Here is a 19877-nt window from a genome sequence, read left to right on the forward strand (position 1 = left end):
TTTAGTTTTGCTTGGTAACTCGAGTCCTGTTCTATTTAATTATTTAGCTTCTTGATTCATTTTAAGTATAGAAATATGTATGTACAATATTTAGAATTAGGACAGATATGTTGAACTATTTAGTTTTTCAAGATTTAAATTTTTAAATTGATGATGGTATCATTATTTTCTGTATTATGTATATTTCTTAAGACCAGACCTTTCTTCTTCGATCGAATATAACCAAGCACTGCATGAGGCAGAAAAATAAAAATTTAGGTCAAGGAAAATTAAGCGCGTACAATATGTATTTACAGTCGCTTTTTTACGCAGGTAACATTATTGCTGAAAAACCGGAAACATAATACTTTGCCTCGGCATTTCACTTTCCTTAGAATTCGGTTTCATTCGTTACCACAGTTTCCATGAAAGTTTGGTTTCTTGTTGCTCGCGGTTTCAATTTGCAGATTTATTCACAATTACAATAAATTGGACAGAATAGTAATACCTATACATATAATATTAAAATTAAAATTTTATGTTTATAAATGGAAAGTTTGAATATGATTTTGCAAACTATGTGCACAATTGAAGTAAATAAAAATACTTCGTAAGTAGAATTAATTAGACTTTATCTTTCCGATTTATGTCGGTTAGTTTTCTTTCCAGTAATGAAATGAAATACACCGTCATTTTTATAATTCAAACTCGAGAATCGTATAAATCAATAAATGAAAAGAAACATTACAAAGTTTTTAAACTTCATGACCACCATTTGCTAAAACGTCACAATAATCAATAATATTTAGACTATGGATTTTTATGCATTTATAGGAAATCTGAAGATGTAAAAATACACTGAATATACATAATATGACACAGATATGATACAAAAGTAAATAAAATATCCAAAGCGGAATACTTACAATGTTTAGCAGATAGAACAATTTTCTACCTAGCTTTCATTTTTTAAATTATATTCGCAAAAATCTGAATGTTCACGAATATCCGAAATCTAATAATAATTTTGTTCTAACACTAATCATTTTCAGACATCGACGAATGTACAACAATACCCTGCAAAGGAAAGGAGTGTATCAACACTTATGGCAGCTATCGTTGCAACTGCGAGGCAGGCTATCGATTGGACGGCGACGATTGTGTAGGTACGTGGAAAATATTTGCTTGATCGAAATATTCGCTACATTTCTATTAAGCGCAAGATTGGCCTGTACAGATGTCGACGAGTGCGTCGAGAACGCGCCTTGCAAAGAGAACTGCATCAACACGGTTGGCTCATATCGATGCAGTTGCTCGCAGGGATTTAGGCCACGCGTAGATGATTGCATAGGCAAGTATGGTCGACTATGACGGTGTTTCAGAAGTGAAATTGTCGTCGTCAGACGTGGTGCATGCTTCACCTATGTAATTTTGGTCAGATGGAAAGGAGTGGCGACGATTAATCGCTTGTTAACGGCCAAACAGGAATACTTTGGCTCTTGCAATAGCTAAAAGGCTGTTGCGCTTCAGAAATTCGGGGAATGTCGGAGGGAATTTCGAATGATGCTGAAGTTTGATTAGGAAGACAAAGAGTAACCCAGCGCCGATTTTCGGAATAATTGAACGCTTGTGTGCTTGGGAAACTAAGCAAATTTTCAATGAAATATTGCGGCTTGATTTAAAATAGTTCTCCCCCTTTTTTTTTATAAAGGAAAATTCAGAGGAAAGGACCAGACTATGATAAGTTATGGTTACTTTGCATGATTATTTGAGTCGTATAAACACCTCTTCCATAATTGTTGTTTAAAAATTCGGAACTATTGAAAGGAAAATATTTAAATTCACATATTTCATACTTTATGTAGTATCAAAAAAGAGCGTAGTAGGGGTCGTCTCACCGAGAAGACCAAGAAATGATTTAAGGTCGAGGTAGTCCTTTTGGAAGATTCTAAGAACACACGTTGAGAGGTCGGGTGTATAAACCCGCTAAGCCGAACGAACACGTTGACATTGTTTATCACTGAATAATCTGTCACTCTTTATCATTATATTCATCGTTATTAAATACACAAACTATATCACCTTGTTAACAAATAAAACATCCTTACTTGTCCTTGCTCTAGACCCATTTTAGATACTACGTTTATAATCAAAGTTAATGCATGAATAGGATCGTTTGAAAATTATGAAAAATCAGAGATATGCATATGTTGACTATAATACCTTCTTGTTTCTAATTAGATATAAATGAATGTGAGTGGAACAACGGCAGATGTGAACAAGATTGCATTAATACAGTCGGCTCCTATGTTTGTGCTTGTCGTCCTGGCTATATATCCAGTCAGAGGTGAGAAAACTAATTAAATTTATTCCCTTATAGCTGACTATAAAATGAAAATATTCCAAACAATTGTTACGTATAATTAACATGTCAGAAATCATTGAAATTATTCTTGTTTTTAACCACTAACATTAAATTTCATCGCAAACGAAATATATTTTAGGAAATTCAGTTCTCTACCTAATTTTTCTTCTGAAAATTGTTTCTATATAAAATTATTTAGGCTCCCATGTATATAAATTCAATGACACTTTATCGAAACGTTCGACGTAGTTCGCGTCATCGAGATTTTCGTGGACGAATTTCTGGCTTTTGTTTCCAGAAATAGAAGCCAGTGCCAAGATATAAACGAGTGCTTGAACCGTAACGGGGGCTGCAGCGGCGAATGTATTAACACAGCCGGAAGTTACTACTGTACGTGCAGCGGCGACCTGGTGTTGGCTTCCGACGAGAGAACTTGCGTTTCAGCGGAATTGAGATGTCATGCCATGGAACCGCCTTTGCACGCCGAAGTGCGTGACAATTCGTTCTGTGAAATATACGTAACTGCTTAAATATATTTGAAATATGTTAATTTCATCTGCATACATTTTCATCAATTTTATGTACGGAAACCCGCACGAGAAAGAAAAAGACAGTATGGAATTATTTTGTAAAGATTATACACGATGCACTTTTTTCACTAAAAGAATTTTAATACATGTTTTTGGGGGGGTTTTAAAGTATTGATATGCGGGTAGTGGTAGAAAACAAAAAAGAAATAAGTTACCCGAGCTATTCCGCTTTTAAAGATTTTTTTTTCAAAAAATCCACCGGAAAAATTGCAAAGTGTCACTGAAATAAAGGAACATTCTGTTGTTTCGGAAAGGGTGTTTTTCTCCTAGGTAAAATACGTTCCCATATTTAAAACATTAAGATACTTAATAACAAATTCTAGTCAAAATATTTATCTAAATTTAGTCCAATTTTTAGCTTCAACCAATTTTCCTCTAAAATATTTAAAACCGAAATTATATGTACATCGTATATATAAATTTTATCTCCATTTTACTATCTAATCAAAAAATATTATAAATATTTCTCCAAATGCGACATTGCAAGGCGAACGAATTTACTACACAACCTAACACATTAAAGTCAATATATCCTATCGTTTTAGAATCTCTATATCTGTCATCCTACTAACTACCAAAAGAAAGCCTGAACATAGTAAAAAAAGAATCAAATCTCTGATCGCCAATACCCTCATTTCAATGTCACAGCCACTTTAATACCCAATCCTCTTACGTGTACGAATTCTCTAGCTGGCTCGGAACAATATTCTTAAAATTTCTGCTCCTGCAGACATATTGTATTTTTGACATCCCTCTTATTCTAGATCAGATGCCCAGGTCATTCTTCCGGGGCAGTGGATTATCCTGTTGGAGCCAGATGTCATATACGATGTGGAAGAGGTTTCAGGCTAGAAGGACCGCACACGAGGTACTGCATGGCCGGAGATCGATGGAACGGGAAAGAGCCGACTTGTATTCAAGAATCGATCGTGACCGATTCCCGTTATCATTCAGGTGAGCTCTTTCTTTGACCTTTCAGTCCATGGTAATCCGTCGCAACTGTAAGTCAATCTTCAAATTTAGATGCTTTTCCTTAGATATTCCTTATTTATATTTTAATGTTTGATTAAAACTAGGGTAAGGTAGATTTGTTTGAGTCAAGCTAAGTAATTTGCTTGTAATTACATGCCTTCAAATGAAAGTTTGATCCACCCACGATTTCGAGTTACTTCTTCGATCCTTTCTCACATTCTTCTTGATCTTAATTTATTGATGTTATTGTTATCTGTTTCTGGCCAGATTTGCAACAAGACATCTTTAAATAACGTTTTGTTATTTCGTATGTTCCGTGATATATCTTCATCGAGATCATCACATGTTTGATAGGGTTTTAATCTAATGTCTAGAGTAGGCCACGGTAGTAAAACCATGTTATTTTCCTGAAAAGATTACATTCGCTTTGTAAAAAAATAATAATTCGCAGTGATTCGATTTAATAATATTTCTCTGTTATACACGAAGCATCAAATCCCAGTGAAACCATATTTTTTTAGAATAAACGATTTAAAAACTGCAAAAATCTATTTTGTGAAATCTTTATAAAAGGAGTAGTAAATTTTGTAAAATCAGTACGGATTATGTAAAATATATTTCGATTTTAATTACGTACAATGTTAGTTATGTGTAAGAATTCCGTTACCAATTAACAAAAATTGCATGAAGTCAATCTTTCAAATTATTTTAACGAAAATGTCGACTACAATAAACAGATTCAATAAAAGATTTGTATCTTTTCCTAATTTGTTTTCAACGGTGAAATTAACGAAGAAAATGCAATTAAGAAAATTAGTATAGACGATGAGGCGATATCTGGTCGGTGTTCTTTAAAATTCAGTGTGCTTCTTGAACGTCAAATTAAATTACGTTAAATTTGGCGTTGCACTTGAAACTTTTATTACGACGGAGGATGTGCACTGAGCACTAAAGATATCTAGTGATTTGAGATCAAAATGATGGACGTTTTAGGTTGGAGCATAAATGTTAAATTTGAAATAATGTAGATTGATGTTAGAGAGATTTTATTTGTAGACATTCTGGAGGGAGCTATGTGGAACGATAAAATTGTTGATAAAGAAAGGTTCAGAAACCATACTTACACGTTGGTGTGTTGGTATTAATTACTATGAATATTTAAGGTGGCTACAAAAAGTGTTTGCACATTTAATTTTCATATTATACAATTTTTATAATCATATGAAAGTATTATTAAATAGTAAAAAAGTGTAATATACCTGGACCTAATTAATTACTATGTAAATGTTACAACAAATACAATGATTTGCAAACGTTTTCTGTAGCTACTGTATATTCTTTGGAATATTTAATATGTAATTTCAATCGTTCGATCGATAACGTGTGTTTACCACCTTTATTTAAAGTTATATACTCTATCAAGAGATATATGAAAGAAAAAAAATCTAAGGAAATGCTCTGTCATAAATTCAAATAATTGTAATTCGTAGATTTTCCGAAACATTTAATAATTCTAAACTTCTGATTGATAATGCGTTTCTATCGCATTTTCATAAAAATATGTAATATAAGGAATCCTGTATATGTTTAAAAAATGGGTATTATGTAACAGAAAAATAGAAAATGTTGACACATTTTTTCAAAAGTTTAAAGAAACGTCACCATAAATTAAAATGATCCTTCTAAGGAGCCGCGAAACGTGACGTTTCGAGTAATCTGTTAGCTCGCCTGTTGAGGGAACGAAATTACAACCGCGAGATCCGAGAGGGTCGGCTTACGTCTCATTTTCCAAAACGAACGGTCGCGGAAAGTTAGGGAATCCAGTAGTCGGCTCGCAGGTGGCCTTTGCAAACGATCGGGAAGAAAGATCACCGTCAGCAGCAATTATTTACCAACGAAAATCCTGCCGGCGCATTTAATTAGTCACGCGGCCGGTCTAAACAGCTTTTAATAATAGGAAGTTCTGGCGTAAAGGCCGGTTGCTAACGACGCTATACGTTAACGCCATAGCTTAACGAGCTTGCAGAGACGCATTTCAGTTTTTTACATTTCATTTCCTACACTCCCTTGTGTTGTTTCCATCGTTTCGCTTTCTCTTCTCTCTGTCTATTCTGAATGTCTATTCTTCTCTTCAGTGATTTCCATGCCGCTTTGTTTCGCGCGACAGCGATGAGATTTCCACATGTTGGTTGTCGTGCTTTATTGGAGCGTGCTGATATGAGTCTTCTTCTTTTTACCTTGTTTGATGAAGACGAATTTATTGCCTGCTATTAAAATATAGAATATCTGTTGAAAAATGATATAACAATAACAGTTGCTTTATTCATCCTGGAATACTATATATAACTTTCTTAATCTGATTTATAATTCAGAAATCAAGCAATTTGAATATGAAATCTTGTTTAACTAACAGAATAGTTCCACAATGTTTGGTAATTATAAGTAATTGACTTATAAATAGTTAATTTATTCGTATAGAGATTTAACAGTAAAATCACATTATTGTATTGTTACTTTGAAAATATAACAGAGACCGTCCAAACATTTGTAGTATATAGCATTGTAGAATTTGTGATCTATCATTGTAGAAGGGTAAAATTAAAAGTTCCACCTTGTCGATTCTAACATTGTATCTCTACAGAAAACCCATGAGACACGAGACCAATAACTAGACTACACTAATCCATGATTCAAAATCCATAGTAAACATCTCAGATACAAGAGTCATAGAATTTCGGAATCTACGTACCCGAGGGCGTACAATTCACCAGAGATTACACAAAAGTCGCAGAACTTCCGTTAGACTAGTAGTTCAAAGTTTTGGAACTATGACAGTTCCATCTCCAAAATGATAGGATTTACCTTGATTCGGATCGGAACCCTTAGCTCTCTGACATTAGGGTTACAGAATCTTCTTCAGGCTAGTTGAAAGTGTAGAAACTACCACATTCCTCACTCGAAGCAGTAGAATCTACTACAAATCAGTTCAGAATTCGAAGATCTCGACATTTCGTTTGTAGAATGAGTCTTGAATCTGTTCAGAAGCTAGAAATTTTTAGATTTCTAGCTATTGGAGATTGCAAAACTGATCTTGAATCAATCTACAGACTAGAAACCGTGATATTGATTTTCGAATAGTATGTGTAGTAGTATCTATTTGTATTGAATCGGATCGAAGGTTTTTTATTTTTGACTTCAAGGACGTAAAATCTTTTTCGGGTGAATAATTAAAAGTGTCAAGATCTCGACGTTTCTCTGGTTTTAAAATGGTAGAATCCGCTGAATCTGCAAGGATTGATCTCAATGATCAAAGACCTCGACCTTTCCATCACCGAAGTCACTAATTCATCATTAATCAATGCAGAAAATCTTGAGATTTTTAATTTCATATATTTTTCAATTAATTCTGAAATTTGAGTTTTACTGATCTTCTAATAAAATTGTATTAGAGTACTTAAAACATTTGTGTGTTTTCACGGAAGTTCTAGTAATATTTCTTCTATATATAAATATCCTGCCTTACCTTTATTCAAAATGAAAAAACTTTTTCAGTTTTTAATGGAAAGTCTAGAAACTCTAGCGGTATTAAACAAAATGAAAATTGTAGCCGTGTTATATAGAATAATTCGAAAATTTCATTTAATTAATTATTCTTTAAATATGTATCCGTTTAAATAACAACAATTTCTGTCCAATCTTCACAAATTTATTCATCTAATATACCTAATAAATATACCTAATAAATTTTCAAACTCAATTTTCATATCATATGTATAAAAAATATCATCGTATAGTTTTAACTTACTTCTATGTAAGGAATCACTTTCTCTCCGGATTTACAATTTTAGAATCACGTTGTATATATCACATGGACCGGTTTCCTCTTGCAAAAACTTATGAGAAACATTCTAGATATACTATGATACGATATATCCGCGTACGATATGCAAATCATAAATTCGGCACTATTCTATTTGGCGTCTTAGCGTCGAATGGGTCGAGGGTCACTTCTAAGTTGTGATAGCCATTAGAGACACTACTTCAACTACTTGAGAGGGAAACGCCGAGAACATCCAGCGACGATAAAATTTGCGTCGTGGATGCTAATACGAAAGACTTCGGAAGTGGTAGAGATCCAACGAGGAAGATTTCTGCTCCTAGAATTTAATATCGAGGGGTTGTCAGGTCACAGACTCTGATTACGATGATCCTCCAGTGAAGTGTGTTGATAATGGTTCTCTGCAGGTCAATAGCGACAATTAATTCGGAAGTTGAGCTTTATGTGTTCATAATTGGTCTGGCCTTTCTGACAAATTTCGAGTCGTTATGAATCAGACTTATGGTCTTATGTTAATCCATATTTATCGTTATCAGCTTTCTTGATACCATTAGTACACAGGTTGTTGGTTCGATGCCGAAGATACGAACTTTAAAAACAGAATTGTTAAAAGATGCTGGCAGAATATCACAGAACGAACAACAAATTGCACTTTAACGACTTATCGGTTAATTGAACAATAAATATATTTTTAATTTCTTTTATATAATACAAATATATCTATGGTAAAACTGACCCTAATATTAGTGCATTATGCTCTACCTATAGAAAAATATGTGCGTTGATAAAAAAGAAAATCAGGTAAATTCATGATAAAAATATGTACTACGAATTCTCCGAACAATCCAATAATTCTTTCGATAAAAATCCGCATCCTCGTGTTAGTTGAGAAAGATATCAATTTGCAATGAATACCAAATGTCAATTTCATTATGAGAAAAACAAACCCTGAAAATAGCTGTCAATCAATAGCAATATATATTATCGCTCAAACGAGGCGTTTCAGTCGTCCGACGAGAGAGTCAACTCGTGAAAACGTTTGCCTTCCACGCTATTTACTTCCGACTATTCAGCCTAGCGTGCGCATTCTGTATGCATAGAAAAGGGGCTGCCTGCAATTAGAAACGCTTTTTACGACAGCAAATAATTACGGGATATAGGTGGAACGCCGCCAAACAATTAGACGCGTAAAGTAACTGGTCGATTTCGAAGAGGACAGTTTACCGCGTCTTCGCGATAATTGAGTTCCACGAATAATTTGGCGAGAAACCCAATCGATAATTCGACTTCTCACGAGTCGTGAGACGATTTCGCGTGACAATTTCAATGCAAAATATAGTTGCAGCTTTGAAAAACAGGATATAAGTCATATAGCAATGTTCTTTGTTTTCTTTCCACTGAAATAATTTAATTCATCAATCTATTGATTTAATAAAAGAATTTAGGAAAGCACAGGTTTTACCCAATGTACTGAACGCGAACACGACTTATCTGGTTTAACTAAATATTGAAACGTGTTCTCACGTAGCGTTTTCTTAAAAAATGTAATTTCCAAATTTAATCTTTTCAATTTTTATACTCTTATGGGAAGTTTAAAGATACAAAAATGCACAAGTATATATAAAATGCAAAAATATATAAAATATCCGAAATAAAGTACTCGTTATAATACTTAATACATAAAGCTTGTTTAGATTTCAGTTTTCTAATAGTGCGCATAAGAATATTAATTTGTATAAATTGCAGTTTAATTTTAATGTAATAACTTCATGTAACAGCTAATGTGAAACCACATAGCTCCTTATGACGAGCTTTGTTGGAGCTTAATAAAAAAAATATTCGTAAGCATTTCGAAACAATGAATAGCATAGGTTGCATCACATCCTTTCCGGTTCCAATGGTTATTAACTATAATTCCAGACGTTTCATGAAACACCGCATGTTTAATAACAGGCTTTGTTGCTTCAGACATGCCACGACCGTTCGTCAGGTGTCCCCGAGACATGGACGTCGAGCTACCCGCAAGGCAGAACACGATACGCGTCTCATTTCCTCAACCTAAGTCCAACATGAACTGGTGGAGGTATTTATCAAGACACTTTGTCCATGTTATTATATCTAACGCTATTTCCGTAGGTAACGTAAGTTGAATGTGATGGTGAATTTACGATAAGGTAAGAAATTAGCTTTAATTCTAATATATGTCGATGGTTATAGTATTGGGCTGTGGAAAATACGATGTTTCTAGTTCTTTTTAACACAGGAATTGGCAACCCCTCTTGTGTAAATCTAAAAAAAAACACACTGTGCCTTATGACTATGAAATCATCATAAAATTTTAATAACACCATAAAATCCGACTAGAAGTATACGATATCGAACAATTAAAACTTTCAAAAGTTATCGTTACAATCTCATTTTTCTTGTATCCATTTTTCTATAATAAAGTACCCTGTTATACTCGTGATACATACATGGTAATTCGTAATTCATGGTACAAGTGTAATCAGGAGATTCTATCGCAGAAAGTAATACGAGAGTAAAGAATAACAAAATCCAGTTAAAAGCTTCGTTCCTGAAAAAAAATCGAATTTGGACATTTGTAAAATATACGTGAATTTGACCAATTCTCAGTTGGGCAGGTTTGGATAATTGAAAGCAACTGTACATTTGACTAATCACACTTAAATCAATTCCTAATCCAAACGTTCCAAGATTGACACCAACGTCATTTCCACTTCATAATTCCTTTATGCCTGGACTTCTTCGGTCCAGATTAATTTTTATATTAAACATGACGGTCAAAGTATCCTCGCCATTCGTAAAGTTTCGCGTGACGAGGTGAAATTAATTTCTTTTCGCGAATCTCTTCGCTACAATATGTCACCACAATAGACTGGTTTATCTTGTGTCGCAAGCGGGTCTGCTTGCAAGCCTTCCACGGTGCACAATGGGAATTCCAAACGAGCTTAGGGGCTTCCTTCCAAGGCCGTATACACGTCTTTGCCCCGGTATTTGTGCTCGCGTTTCTATTTATTCAGCCGAGCGTCGAGTCGGTCGTGCACGCTTTTACGCGGTCCGATAGAGAAATCATCCGCGACGCGGCCCCGTCAATCGCCATGGGGATCGTAAAGGCAACGCGGATTCGTATTTGTATTTTTATGTTAATGGGCTGTCGATCGATATCTGTCTCGCCTGACAGACAGATCATGATCTCTACAAATCTGTCTATGTTAATTGGATCAATGCATGATTCAGTATGATATACAAGTCGTATGTAAAAGTGCTTTGATGAGTAAAAGTAGATATTCGATCACAGAGGATTAAATCATCTGACAAAATGAATGTCTACAGTTTATTCATTTTTTTCATTAGATGCTAAAAGTAAATGAAGATTACACTGAGAATTTATGACAAGTGCATTTTTGCTGATTCCATGATTTTTATAGCTATGTAATATGAAATTATTAGGAACAAGTATAACTTGATGGATTCCAAGATATAAGTCTTTTGAAAATAGCTGATAAATCATAATAATATTATAAATAATATTAGGTTAGTTTAACTTTACCAGTATTAGTCTGCATTATGACTAATGTTATTAATGTCTGCTAAATATTCAAAAAAGTAACAGAAACGTATACTTAATCCCACAACCAAATACAAAGATGCTACGTGTTACACTGTTATCTAAGGTTTAGTTGTTATATATACATATATTCATTTGGTAATCGATCGTCGATTGGTCCTTGATTCGTCTGACAGACATAGAGATCATGATCTCTATAAATCCCTCGCTGCGTGCATGACGAGTCTGAATTCTATGTTAGTTGGGCCGATGGTTGACTTGGTTGTTTTGCAGATACGTGGACGCGTCGCCGTCGTGGGCAAAGCAATTGGAGGCGGATTTACCGGCAGGTACGACGATCGTCACTTTCACGGCATGGTCACCCGTGTCGAATTATACCAGCACGTGCAGGATAGTGATCCGTGTTCGAGGTGAGTGTACCTAGATAGTCGTACGATTGTTGATTGTGAATATACCGATTTATGACGAGATTTCTGAATATTGGTTATTGTATGTAGATGTAAGTTTCGCATGTATTATCGATGGAAAACACGTAAGAAATAAATTGAAATTGCAGGGGACGTTTTCCTACGGAAAGCTTTCTTTCCAAATAAATCGATGAGGAAAGATAGTCTATGACAAAAATTTATATCTAGCCAGCTAAATATATTTGTATATATTTTTGAAATTTTGTAAAAGACAAATCTATGATGGATTATCTTATTTGTCAAAGCAATGTTCCAATGTATGTTTCTAAATTAGCAAAAAAATGGAGTCAGAAACATACAATCTTATTTATTCTCGCAGCACGAAAAAATGATATCCTGAAGAATCTCCGACTAGTAAAGTTTGAGAGTGTAATTACAAAAATTTCAAACCAAGTTTAAATTCCGTTCGGAAATTACCAACGCCGAGTCGGTGATATTTTTATCTCGTGCAAAAGGTAATTTCACCTGTAACGTTGTTTTCGCAACAAGAGGACATTCGTGAGGCAATTTCTCGATTTATCTACGATACTTGAATCACACACAAACGTACAAACTTTAACAACGTGACTATGAATATGGAAATATCGATATCGAGGAATTATAAGGCTCGATCCATCGATCCGATGGAAAATTCGAAAATTACCGTTTACGGGGATAATTTAATGCGGGGATATCGCGATTTAAATCCTATTTCACGTACGAGTGGTCGGAGAATTACCATTGTCGTTTCAATTCGAATTTATGCGACTTTCGTGTCACGCGATACTCTTGTTAGGCGTTGCGATCTTAATTCCATGGAATTAAGAGACACAGTTGTGGCACACGCTTGCAGTGTATGCATTCTTATATACCATTATAGTTTGCTTCTAAAACTGTTAGGCGTGACATGTATCTGGTCTTTTTCAAAGAATTTCCACGAATTAGTAAAATTCGTTTCTACGAAATAGTTTTTAAGACTGGACTAATGTTAAGCTATCCAGATTTGAGATATTAACCGTTTGAGTCCCAGAGGTTATTAGAAAAACAGTGCAATAACGTTCGTCATATTTGTTACTTTATGAAATAGATCTATATTATTATATATGCGTACTGTTAGTTTATAAATATTTCAAGTTTTGTTCAATAAAAATTATCCAGAAGATAACAATGAAATGAAAAATACCGTCAGTCGTCCGTAGCGTTCAAATTTATTGGGACTTCTCGACACGAAATTTAAACTGCGCTATTTAAACGGTTAAATCAAAATTTTACAACTGTCTACCAGAAAATATTTCTATTATTAACGATGGATAGAAAATATTCTTCTTATAAGTTAAAGAAAAGTTCGACCCTGAAAGAGTAAGATTAAAGTTAAATTAAAACTATTTATATATCTTTCGTAATTTTGTATGAACAATCGTCTACAACAATCATGCGGTTTACAGTTTCAGACCAAATTAACCTGGTAACTACACAATTTCCTATATGTATATACAGTATAACGTATGTAAGCCTTGTTACGATACGATACAAACGTTCTTAATTAAATAAATATAGCACATTCCACCTATATAACACTTTAATCACAATTACAATTAAATTAATTACTAAATTACATTAAAAAATTATACAAAAACCAATTTCAATTACAATTATTAATTTGATCTCTGAAAATTAAAGTTAATGAAAGATCGTTGTAGCACATATCTTGAAATTAAAAGATTAATAAAATTAAACAAATGGGATTAAATGTTTCACTATTGATCAATAGCGGATGAGTAGAAAAATTGCTATTTACAGCGATTACAAACAATAACATTGAGATGGTATTACAGAACGATAATATTGAATCAAAATTCGTTTTTCGAATAAAATTTTATCCATGATAGCTTTTAAAGATTAGAATCGTCAAAATAATTTCTCTCCGTATTTTCTCCCTTTATTACAATTTTTCCGATATTTTTATTGCTCTTTAAAAACTTTAAGTAACTTCGTTGCATTTCTCTGGTATTTTTATTACTTTTCACAGACTTTAAGTATCTAACAAATATTCCATTCATCGACGGTTTTTGAAACCTAGTTGACCATTTCGTTCCATGGGACACAACGGTCACATTAAATTCATCGAAACGTCATTGTTTCATTGGTTTCCGCGAGCACGAAATAACACTCGACGGAAAGCGTTCTCCAGAGGACCGCGACGGTTTCCGGTACCGACGTCATAAATACACGGTGGTCCACGTTACCTGTAGCTCTATTTCTCCCATTGGCTTTTCCACCGAGGTCATCGAGATATCGATGGAAAAAAAGTTTTTCACGCTATGGAAACATTATTTCACTGGTATCTACTGCGCTGTCTATTTTTTATCGACTGCACATGGTTTTACTCTTATTTTTTCTACTGTACCTTTTCATCACATATGGTAACAGTATTACAAAATTATGTGTCCCGTAAGAGCTACACATTTTATTTAAAAAGGCTATAAATTTAAGTTAATTGACGAAATAAATATTTATAATTTATTAATTTTCTTCAACATATTTTGAAATTGAAGAATTTAGAAAATAATTTTAATGATTTTGTAAAAGAAATAGAATTTAAGAAAAACATTCAGTGATCGTTGCTTGAGACTTTGAAGAAAATCTGAAAATTTAAAAAATTATGAAACCTTGTGCGTGTAGAGCAGGTGAACCGTAATAAAATCCTACTTTTTGTTGATGTTAACTTTAGTTAAACAAGTTTAAAGAAAAATAAATATCTTTTTCGGTGGAACGTTTCGTTTGCTGTAGAAAAATTCTATTTTTCATCTGATTCTACAGGATATTCATACGTGTAATATCAAATACGAGATTGTGTGAAAAAATAAAATTTCAAATGTGATTGTTAGATGGAGTTACAAGATATTTGAAAATGTTAAAATTGTTTTTCTTAATGGGGTTAGGAAACAATTTTCCTTCGATCTTTCTACTTGTAATGTTGTATTATAGCGAAAGAGTCACTATATTATATTTATCACATATTATACATATATATATTAAACATATTTCTATATTCGGAACTAAAATATGTTTACATATATACAAACATACACGTACATAAAAAAATATAATTAAAATTAAAATTTGGAAAAATCGTAAAATTCAAAATTCCGTATTTCTTAGACAAATTCGAACGCAGCAGGATGATGACTTGAAATCGTTTCTAATTTTATCATTTTCTACGATTTAAAAATATCTTTATCGAACTTTCTACATATTATATTCGATCTATAATTCCCTTAATAGCAGTGAGACTAAAGCATGATAAAAGAATAGATCGATTCTGTAAATATAATTTTAACGTTTAATATTGGAGAAGAAAATTATAATGGTTCTTAATACTGACCTGGAGATAGAATTCTTATGGCTGATTGTTAATGAAATGAATGGCGTTGAGGATCTTGAAAGGAAATAATATGAGAATGAAAAGAAACGATAATAATGATGGTAATAAGAAAAGGTGGAATATGCTGAAAGTAAAGGAACAATAGTAGAAGAAAAATTAATGAAACGCAGAACTTAAGATCCCCTTTGAGTTTAAAAGTGAAATTTAAATACCGTAGAACTGTTATGTATACTACCACGGTGTCCTGCGCTGATCCTGAGAAGCATGTTTCCATTTTATGCCAATTTACAGCGCGCGACCAACTTTTGCGATCTATTTAATTCGCAATCTATTTAATGTATGTTAACAACAAACTCTTTACTGTTGTAAAGGGAACGAAATTGTTCACGTATTTCATATCTAATTAATATTATGAGAATGCTATTCTGGTTATTTCCAGTCGGAATTTCATGTTTAGTTTGCAACCACGTATTTCGTAAACTTTACTCTTGTGAAAATTTATAGTCTATAAGATCGAATTCTAGCTAAAAGAGAAACGAGACTAAATACAGGATCATTTTTTTAAATTCGAAACATTAATACGTTCTTTGCTTTTGAGACGAAAGAATATGAAAAAATATATCGTGGTATCTCAATGACATTTTTAACATGTAGCAATAACTTATTATAACTATTAGTTTAGCTAGTAAATTCTGGAAAAATTTTTAATGCGTGTAAATTTTATATACAATACGATTTATTTTCTTCCCTCTACTATTTAAAATTCCACTTACTGGATCCACCCACTACGAATAATACTCATACGTACAACTGAAACACAGAATTTATTAGAAAGTATCACTTATTGAATGTCCAAAACGGTCGAATCGATTAAGATAGTCATCGAAGCAGTGAAAAATCTGTGCTTCAAAAAATTGCTGCACAACGAACTCGAACTTGCAAAACCGATAGTGCGAATCGTTAAAGTTTCGATGGATGTATTCGCATTCCATAGGTCGGCCACAATATCGCGTAACGCAGAAGAGAAATGAATGGCTGTGGCCGCAGACAGTTCGAATAGAAACGTTATTTTGCGGTATTATTTGATCTCGGTGATGCATGATTTACGATCGCGCTGCTTAACCAGCGGATAATGGGACCGTTGCCCAAAGCGTTCGCGTAAAGAAAGAAATCGAAACGGTCGATCACATATCATCCTGGTGAACAGGCTTTCTCACGTGGTCCCTTTGTTTCTCGAATTTTTCCTGACCGCTTGCCTCGCCTGCCAGGGTGCAACCAACGTGTCCCATAATTCTTCATCTTGATCGTTCAATATAACGTCTCTATTATTAATGTCGGGTTTCTAGCGGTGCCCCAGCTCGCGCGAGGCTTACCTTGCGTTTCGTGCTATTTTATCGGGTTTACGTTTACATGACAGTTAGTTTTTTTCAGAGGAAATGCCTTCATGGTAAATGTGAATCCGTGTACATACTTTTCTGTTGCCTTTATTTTCCGGTGAATAGAGAGAATTTAAGTAGATACAGTTGGATTTTTGTACTTTTTATATTATTATTTATATTAATTAATATTCTTATCCTCCGTAAATCCTACGTAAACCGTCGCCTCCGAAAACAAAAATGACGTAAGAGAGAATATAAATGCCAAAAATAAATAGAATAAGTTTTCTCACAGAGTGAAAAAGAATTCCGTTATGTAAGGATTAATTGATATAATTGCAATTTAGTGATAATTATATTCAATAAAATCAAAATAATTACAAGAACTTACGGATTTTTAAAATTTCAAGTTAAGTTGATAAAATTAATAAACCAAGAAATTATAGAGAAATACGGTTCGTGTTATTATGAGATTTCACAGCTTTCGAAATAATATTCCATAAGATATTATGAAAATAATTTCTAGTAGTTGAATTACATTTTCATAATTTTTCGTCTTACAATTTTTTCCCCATAAAATTAAGGCAGCAAAGAAAGCAAAGCCAAAAGCAGTCGGTTTCGTATTTTCGCGCGCACAGCAGGACGTTTAATTCGCAGCAGAGTACCGTCCGTAAATTACGAGCGAGCTTCGTGAAACCACAAAGGCCGATATTGCCATTGTACGAGTCAGGATTTCTGCCCGCTTGCTTCATTTCTTCGCGATATTCGAATAGTCGATGACAGGCGGAATCTTTGCTCGTCCTGTCACTAGCAAACTTCCGTTTCTCCGTTCCTGATTGCTGTTCCTGAAAGGAAGTGTCTCCTACTTCGGGACAAATTACACGGAAAACAATTTAAAGAATGGCGCGTAGACGCTTGGTCGATGCGGAATAAAAAAGCGTAATTATACGGCAGTCTTGCTTCGAACGCGACACAATCAGATTTTCAACGAAATACAAAATAATTATCTTCGAATATAGTAACACTTACTGTCTATTAGCATTTTGTTAATGTATTTATCAGAAAGATTTTTTAAATTAAATTTATAAATTAATTTAAAGTTCGCGAGAGGAAAATATGATTAATTTATTAAAAGTTAATGCCGAAATAATATTGCAGTGAGTTAGGAAGAAATTTTATAAAACATTATACATAATGCGAAATATAGTCTACGTTAGAAAAAAATTCAGCAAACTTTATATTATACTGTAAAATTGTATATAAAAGTTGTATTACATACAACTAGTTTAATAAAATACGACATCTAAATATCTAAATACATATTCTAGTGTATTTATTATACGCTAGATATATAAACATTCTCTTTTATTTTCAATAAATATGTTTGAATAAATTGGTTTCAATAAATCTTATTTTTTTATTGTTAATTAGTTGAAATGATGTTTATGAACGTCGATTAATTTTATAAACAATATTTATAGCTTTATAGACTCAAGCTATCGCCAGACGTTTTTATGAAAGTAACGACCGAAAGTAAGCTTTAATTCTTCTTTATAGCCCAGAAAATACTAAAATTGAACATACAAAACAACGAGGTACCAAGTTAATTGATCGTGGGTATAAAAAAAATTCAAACTCTGTAAAACAGGTAACTCGCACCTCTCAGTTTTCTAAACCCAAAGATCCAGAACCTTACCACCGAAAAACATCTCCTTTCCGAGCGCGAAACTTCTAAATTCGTACAATTAAGTCTGCCTCTTCCATCCTTTTGCACCTACGTGTTTTCTACGTTACTGTTTCCACGTCTAAGCAAGGTGAATCGTTTCGCGTTTACTGGGAACAAATTCGCAGACAACAAACTCTACGGCGCAAAACTACAAGGTGCGCCCTGGTTAAGGATCGGTACGGTCGTTTCTGCTCACGGAGGAACGTTTGTTCGAAGGCAAACAAAAAACGTACGCCAATTCACCGGATAGACCAACGATCGAAGAGCATTAACGAACAAACCGGACGGGTTACAAAGCCGCGGTTCAATCTAGAGTTAGAAGAAAAACAGCAAGAACGAGAAAACCAGCGAACTCGACGCTGGACGACTAGGTAAAGGTTGGCGGAATCGGAGAAACCAAAGAGGAAGAAAAAGCGAAGGGAACGCAGGATGTGGACGAATAGACTAGCTCGATTCTCTAATAAAAGGAAACTTTTTCAAAAGCTTGGGGACATCGAACGAAATCGGCCTCGGTCCCGGTTTCGAATCGGAGCTCCGAGACTGGTAGAAGTTTAGTTTCGTTGGTAGCGAGTGCACTTAGTCCAGTCTCGCTTAATTACTCATTCCTGAAGTTCGCGAAACTCTCTTTAAGCGAGTTCCTTCCGATGGACGTCGGTGCTGGACAAACAGGAGAGAAAAAGAGAGAGAGAAAAAGAGAGAGAGAGAGAGAGAGAGCTGGCTGACACGGTCAGATGGATTCTGACTCGATATGCAATTACGTGAAACAGAACTGCTGTTGATCCAGTAGTGCGAGCGAATCCGGCACGGTGATTCTTAATTGCTCGATCTACGATTTCATTATACCGTGAAATCTCCCGCTGGATTAATTAATGGACGATTTAAAAAGCGCTAACTTTTTCTGGCTGGTGGACATGGAAATGGTAAAAGCGCGCCGATGTATCGTTGGCCTTGGGAAGAAATGTCAGAGAACTATCTTTCGATGATGGACAATTTTGTATGAAATATCGTAAAAGGAGTTATAAGATGTAATAAAAACTATTCTTGTTCATTGATGAATCTTGTAGAGTAGTGTTTATTAATATCAATGTATTGCATAATAACACATGAGCTTTAGAAATTTTAACTGAACGTGTAAATGACGAGGGTGATGCACTTATGGCCTTGGAGATGAAGGTCAGAGAAATGTCTTTTCATTGTGGAGAATTTTATGAAATAGAAAAAGTGATGGGTGTTATTCGACTGTGTTCTCGGGAAGACGCGTCTGCGATGTGACTCGTCAACGAGAGTCGTAAATTCTCGTCTCGATTAATATCGACATCACGAACCAGTCGATTCCCTACTTCGATTACGATGATAGGGAAATTTTAATACAATTTAACACAGGGTTTTACAGTTTAAATATAACTATATATTTCATAAAGAACACCTTCGAAGACTGAATGTGCGGATGAATGTCAAGTGTAAGCGGAACGGTGTCGTTTTTCTGTGTATCTTATGCGGAGAGCTGAGAACAAGTGAAGTATAGACGATGCATGTAGAAAGGATGAAAACTTGAGATGGGTGTGCCTAAAACATGGGACAAACGCCAATTCGTAAATTACAATCTTCGGT

At 34.1% G+C, this 19877-nt stretch overlaps 1 protein-coding gene across 1 annotated transcript in view; it reads left to right on the forward strand.

The window, feature by feature from the left end:
* Positions 1-19877, forward strand: part of LOC100644111 (fibrillin-1) — a 73832-nt gene that overhangs the window by 11269 nt on the left and 42686 nt on the right. The window contains exons 6-12 of the mRNA XM_020867626.2: positions 1032-1145; positions 1217-1330; positions 2221-2326; positions 2643-2832; positions 3699-3888; positions 9713-9827; positions 11607-11743. Coding sequence (XP_020723285.2) covers positions 1032-1145; positions 1217-1330; positions 2221-2326; positions 2643-2832; positions 3699-3888; positions 9713-9827; positions 11607-11743 — 966 coding nt within the window. The remainder of the gene's footprint in view (positions 1-1031; positions 1146-1216; positions 1331-2220; positions 2327-2642; positions 2833-3698; positions 3889-9712; positions 9828-11606; positions 11744-19877) is intronic.

Source organism: Bombus terrestris, chromosome 6, assembly GCF_910591885.1.
Source record: "Bombus terrestris chromosome 6, iyBomTerr1.2, whole genome shotgun sequence".
Lineage (NCBI taxonomy): Eukaryota > Metazoa > Arthropoda > Insecta > Hymenoptera > Apidae > Bombus > Bombus terrestris.